The following is a 6,354-nucleotide window of genomic DNA, read 5'->3' on the forward strand; positions in this document are numbered from 1 at the left end:
GCACTTGCTTCAAAAGACTTAAATAGGTGCAATTCTCATTGCAAATGCGAACGATCTTTTTAAACGGCAGGCACCAGCTTTGAATAGCTAAGTGGCGTTATTACATTACTCCATTTTCTTCCTGTATCCCAGTTGCCCTGCCTGGACTCCTACAACAGCTACTGCAGCAACCAGGTGGCCGCGAAAGCCTTACTGGACCATAAAAAACAGGACCATCGGGTGCACGACTTCCTGCAACGCTGTCTGGAGTCGCCCTTCAGTCGCAAGCTGGACCTGTGGAACTTTCTGGACATCCCACGCAGCCGGCTCGTCAAATATCCTCTTCTGCTACGAGAGATTCTCAAACACACGCCCAACGACCACCCGGACCGCCAGCATCTGGATGAGGCTGTAAGTATAACCCGCTGCACGCGGACAGTGAAATATATATATTACACAGCAAAGTCCACAATTTCCGAGTTTCCTTTTTTGCTTTAATCGATTTGAGCTAGCACGGAGTCTACACGTTTGTGTAAAAGCGGATGATTCACGTTGGATCGGATCCATCGGAATGTGTCTGAACACGTGCTTTCGGTGGAAGGAATGAGATCCAAATGAAATCTGTCCCTTTTGTACAAAGGATTTAAAATTCCCAATATAACAAATTTGTGCACGTGTGTTTGTGCATGTAAGGAAACACAAGTCGCATGTTTAAATTAAACTATACGAGCGATTCCAATTTCATATTAAACGTGCAAATAAGATTTTTTTTTTTTTACCCTTTAACCAAAATCATTTTGTCTCCCCTTTCAGATCAACATGATCCAGAGCATCGTGGCCGAGATTAACATCAAGACAGGCGAGTCAGAGTGCCGTTATTATAAAGAGCGTCTGCTCTACCTGGAGGAGAGCCAGCGAGACCTGCTGATTGACAGCTCTCGCATTCTCAGCTGCCATGGGGAGCTGAAGAACAACAGAGGAGCTGTGAGTACCATCTTCTTCTTCTTTCTTCGGCTTCTCCCATTAGGGGTCGCCACAACGGATCATCCGTCTCCATACGCCTCTGTCCTCTATATCTGCCTCTCTCAAACCAAGTACCTGCATGTCTTCCTTTACCATATCCATGAACCTCCTCCTTGGCCTTCCTCTTTTCCTCCTTCCTGGTGGCTGCATCCTCAGCATTCTCCTACCGATATAATTAATTATGTAATATTGATTATATTTTTAGTTCTTTTGGAATATAAAAAAATTTAGTGTGTAATTGGTTAATACACAAACCCATTGATCCTGTTTAGACCTCTTTGTGTGTGTGTGTGTGTGCATGTGTGTGTGTGTATATATATATATATATATATATATATATATATATATATATATATATATATATATATATATATATATATATATATGGCTTTGCACCCTGACAAGACTGTAACTATTTTTGCTAGTTTTCGAAAAACACCTGATATCAACCAGATTAAAACATGATGGCCCGATTGGGTGCTCGTAGCCTTTGACATCCTGTCATTTGTTCTTCATTCCGAGCGCCGGGTTTTAATTTCCTCAAAGCCACCAGCTTTAGGCAGTAACAGACCTCAAGCATTTTTTTTTCACCGTACTTTATTGGGACAGATGTGTTCATTGTGAAAACGTGTTCGGCACCCCCGACGTGGGTTGGATCGGAATCGGATAGAGCATCGGGATATAATGCGGCTCCAAACTAATGAAACTATGACGTGTAAACAGGATCACATGTAGTTAATATTTCTGTTATATAGGAAAACCAAAAAAAGTTCAGATGAAGTGTGATGAACAACCTCGGTGAAGGAAAAAATGCTGATTATGTAATAGTGATGCTATTTTTTTGTGCTTTTGGAATAGAAAGTAATTGACTGTGTAATTGGTTAAGCCTTATATACACTGGTATTACTGAATTTTATTGACTCTGATGCATTAGATAATGAGCTCTAATTTGCTCCTGTTTGGTTGATATGATTCATTTCGAACATGATGTATTAATTTCAGTATGATTTGACTGACTAGACTAATTCGATTCTTAATTACCTGCATAATTCTGCTAAATATTTGCAATTTCGTGCATCGCGCGATTATAAACTTGAGAGTTTAATTAGTAAAGGGGTTATGTTTGTGTCTTCAAAGCGATGCACATGTTGTAAAAGTTAAATAACGAACAGCATAAAACAGGCTCGTGGGGGATCTCGCCTTCCCTTGCTATGTAATCTAATTAGAGTTCGGTGTGTTTACTCTTCCTACACACTAATTGGAAGCGCCTGTTTCGGGCTGTCACCTGTCACTCATCACGTTTCTGCTCTCCAAAGGCGTCCTTTTCTTTTCCAATAAGAGACTTCCATGTTAATTGTGTCACAGAAATAAGAGGGCAGTGCTGTGGAAGCATGCTAATCACAGGAAAACATAAACCGAAGGCCATTAATCAAAATGCGGTTGAGGAACAGACCGAGCGGCTTTGCCTTTCATGTCGAGGATCATGACTGGGCTTTAAACAATGAAGCAATAAAGTATGAATACTACACAGGAAAACAAAAAAGTTGTTCCCAAGGTCCTGACTTTCATCCTGATCATATGTAAGAATTGTGTTAAAATCATAACAAAAATCGATTCGTTTTATAAAATAACCGACATGTCTATCAAACAGCAATGACGCCATGACGGTTGTATACGATAGGAGGCAAGTCAGATTTCCCTTTAATGTGTCCTCTCTTTCCTCTAAACCTCCTGCTGTAAGTCAGAGCCACGTATCGGTTTCCTTCATCTAAACACACTCTTGCACACATACACACATACACACACACACCACCTCCTTTCATGGTCAAGCGTCAGAGTCTTTCTCTCCAAATTCAGTATGTATAACACTCAAGTTCATGGGATCAGAATGAACCAAAATAGCATGAAGAGTATTTTATCAGAATGGAAATTTTGACAGTGGTTGAATTTGTTACTACGCAATGGGCTACACATAGTTTTGATGATAACTCAAAGGTTATGCAATTTCCAGTGTCGCATCCCTAAAATATTTATTCAACAGACTTCCGTGAACGTTTGCCTCAGACATGCACGTATGCGTTATCCTCTTCTCGAGATTGTTTTAAGTATTTTAATAGCACTTCTGAAGGCTTTATAATGCTCCTTTCGATGTTTAGTTTTTCATCTAACTCGATTTGTATTTTTCATTTTCAGAATTAGTAGGGCCGAGTTTCATTAAAAGCCCTTTCTTTTCTTTCTCCATGCAGAAGCTACACGTGTTCCTGTTCCAAGATGTGCTGGTGATCACACGGGCCGTCACCCATAACGAACAGCTCTGCTATCAGCTCTACCGGCAGCCCATCCCCGTGCGGGATCTTGAATGGGAGGACCTGCAGGATGGCGAGATCCGCCTGGGCGGCTCCATCAGAGGTGCTTTCAGCAACACAGAGAGAAGTGAGTTACATTTTCAATCATCATAATACAGTTTGTATTATAAACCTAAATAAATGTAAACTACAGTGAGTGAAGAGGTAATTGAGTTAACAAATATCCCATTTCAAGCAATGAAATATGTACAATCTGGTCTTTATTTGTAATTTTTTTATTATAAAACACCCCACAAACTGCTAAAGTCAACATAATGGAAATAAAAAAATAATTAACTAGTTTTTATTCTTGATGAACAGCCCAGTATCAAATAATCCAATAATTATGGGTATGGTTTAGGTTCATATTCCAATATTCCAGATTAGGTGACATATTCCACCAATATTCCAGATTAGGTGACATTTACTGTCATATGATTATATGGGTGTGTGTGCTGCCTATTCAGGCAGGATGTCCTCCATCAGCTTTCCTCTCTCTATAGTGTATTGATGGTTTTTATAACCCCTATTATAACAAACGTCTCCGTTCCCTTTCACTCCCAGCCAAGAACTTTTTCCGGGTCACGTTCAGTAGCGGCGGTCAGCTCCAGTCCCATTCCTTCCAAGCCAGCGACGCCTTCAACAAGCAACAGTGGCTGAACTGCATACGACAGGCTAAACTAGCAACAGGCTCTCAACCTTCCCAGCACACGGCCCCGTGCAGGACAAAAGCGAAGAGCGCATGGACCAAAGCGACAGCGATTCCTCAGATTGTAGCATGGACACTAGCGATCCTGGTGCTGAGGCTGGAACGCAGCTGATGGAGCACACACACGTGAAAGTGTGAACGGCGCGCCATCGCCCGAGCGAGACCAGACATCTGTAATCATCTCCGCTCACCAAACCGACCTGTACAGTATTGTCACGGAGAAGCTGTCTGTACTTCAGTAAATGCCACAGAGTAGGGAGGGCGCTACTTTTTTCCGCCACTATGTTATTCTTCACGTCTCTTTCTTTCCGTCTGTCTCTCTCTGTGGTGCATTCTGTCGCACTCCCAACTGTGAAACTGTCAGGTTTCCTGTCGTCCAGTGAACAGGATTCGGGTGAAGAGGACTCACTGATCGATTTTGTCATTGTTCATGAAATGAAAGTGGTCCTCTCAGGAGAAGAAAGACTCCATGTTGAAAGATGTACTATATTTATGTCCACAGACTGTGTTATGTCTGCAGTAACCACCCAGACAAAACGACCGGAGGAATGTTTTTTTTTTGTTGTTGTTTTTTCCATTAAAATCAAAAAGTGTTTTTACAGGGGCTCACAGTGTTTTAAAGCCCAAAGAGTTACATGTCTTGAGACTTGAGTTCTTGAAGATTATAAATGCTTTCGAAACTGTCAAAGACCAAACAACGATGAGAGAGAAGCCAAAACCCGTGCAGCTTTGTGATGATCGTGTTTCTACACGTCTCGTGTAACCGTGTCCACATGCTGTATCCCAAAAAAGAAAAGCTGTTTGTACTTTAAAAGCTATAGCCATCATCGAAGTTGAGCAGACAGTGGAGCCCAATTTCATTAAAGCACTTTGATTGAGAATAAATGTATATTTGCCAGTTTTGGCAGAAAAAATCAGGAAGAAAAAAAAACGCAGCAAAGGGCGTGAGTTTTGTAAAAATGTAGCCAACGCGCACTCATTTGGTGTAGTAATCGCTTGTGCCGTGTTGCTCAGCATAACTCGTGTCTTTTCCCCAGGTGTCTTTGGTGTTTGTATCTGTGTGAGAGCCAGTGTATCACATCCTGATCTGCGGAAAAGCTTTGCCAGAAAGTGTTTTAATCCTGTGCGAGTTTACCTGTGGGCTCACGTCGTTTAGAATTACCATCTCTACTATAGAAATTATTCAGACTACAGTGTTATGTTTTTTTGGGGCTTTTTTTTTTTTTTTAAAGAAATGTATTAAATTTTATGCAGTAGTGTGGTTATTTATAGCTTATTTTTGAACTTGACCTAACTATGCTGTTTGTTTAATCCAAGTGCTCAAAGAAACAGAAAGTGTTACTGCAGGTGAGCTAAATGGAGATTTTTCGATGTGACTGGATTTAAACATGTGGTTAAGATGCGGTTTGAACGGAGGTCAAAGCCATACAGAGAAAAGCACGGTATGTGTGAATGTCGATGGAAAAAGCCGGGAAGTGTGAAATGAGTTCCAAATAAACGATTAAAAACAGTTCTGGTTCTTTTCTAGTCTTTTTAGTATCATTTAGTATTAAATGTGTTTATGGTATATGATCTGTATTGCTTAATTTACATAACATATTTTTTTCAATTTCTTACTTTTTATTTATCGTATTTTTCGGACTATAAGACGATACTTTTTTCCCACGTTTTGAACAACGTGGCTTAAACAATGAAGCGGCTTATTTATGAATTTTTCCTGGGTTTTTCCCGATTTCACAAACTTTAAGCCAAAAAACTGAACCCTGTAACATTAGACCAATGAAATTTCCGAACGGAAACGAAAAAAACGCACCTCACCTGTGTTCTGAGCTCCACAGCATCGGGAAAAAAAATACTTTTTTTTAAACGCACGACCGTGCCAAAAGATAAACTCCCGAGAGAAATAGTTGTGAAAGGAAGGAGGAAGACAGTAAACAATGACTTTCTTAATCGGCTACTGTTTAGATACAAGCCGTCATAACGTGTTGAGTCTGGGTGAAGGGAGAGCTCGCTAACTCCAGTTGCAACAGAAATCATATAAGCACAGACAGGTTTCCAAAACTCGTGCTTTTTAATTTTTCTTGGCAACAGCGTTATGGGTTAGTCAAAGAAACTTAGAAATGAGCATCAGAAAATAATAAGGACATAATCCTCAGTCTTGCACACATGCAGTAATACTGGAAAAATGCAGTGCCAGGCTATTCCCAAAATACCGCTATGCTCCTAAAGGAAGCGCATCATATTTCACCCGTTACACCCTGTGTAACGTGTCTTTCATTAAAGCCTGTGTAAAGAACA

The 6,354-nt window shown here is 40.5% G+C and overlaps 1 protein-coding gene across 4 annotated transcripts in view; it reads left to right on the forward strand.

Annotated features, from left to right (window-relative positions):
* The window catches only part of arhgef3 (Rho guanine nucleotide exchange factor (GEF) 3), an 82,937-nt gene extending 77,371 nt beyond the window's left edge, over positions 1-5,566 (forward strand). For all 4 annotated transcript variants that reach the window (XM_046875375.1, XM_046875377.1, XM_046875378.1 and 1 more), the window contains 4 exons: positions 133-390; positions 793-963; positions 3,249-3,435; positions 3,912-5,566. In XM_046875375.1, the coding sequence (XP_046731331.1) occupies positions 133-390; positions 793-963; positions 3,249-3,435; positions 3,912-4,168 (873 nt within the window). In that variant the 3' untranslated portion in view covers positions 4,169-5,566. The remainder of the gene's footprint in view (positions 1-132; positions 391-792; positions 964-3,248; positions 3,436-3,911) is intronic.
* The last annotated feature ends 788 nt before the right edge of the window (positions 5,567-6,354 follow it).

Source organism: Silurus meridionalis, chromosome 19, assembly GCF_014805685.1.
Source record: "Silurus meridionalis isolate SWU-2019-XX chromosome 19, ASM1480568v1, whole genome shotgun sequence".
Taxonomy (NCBI): domain Eukaryota; kingdom Metazoa; phylum Chordata; class Actinopteri; order Siluriformes; family Siluridae; genus Silurus; species Silurus meridionalis.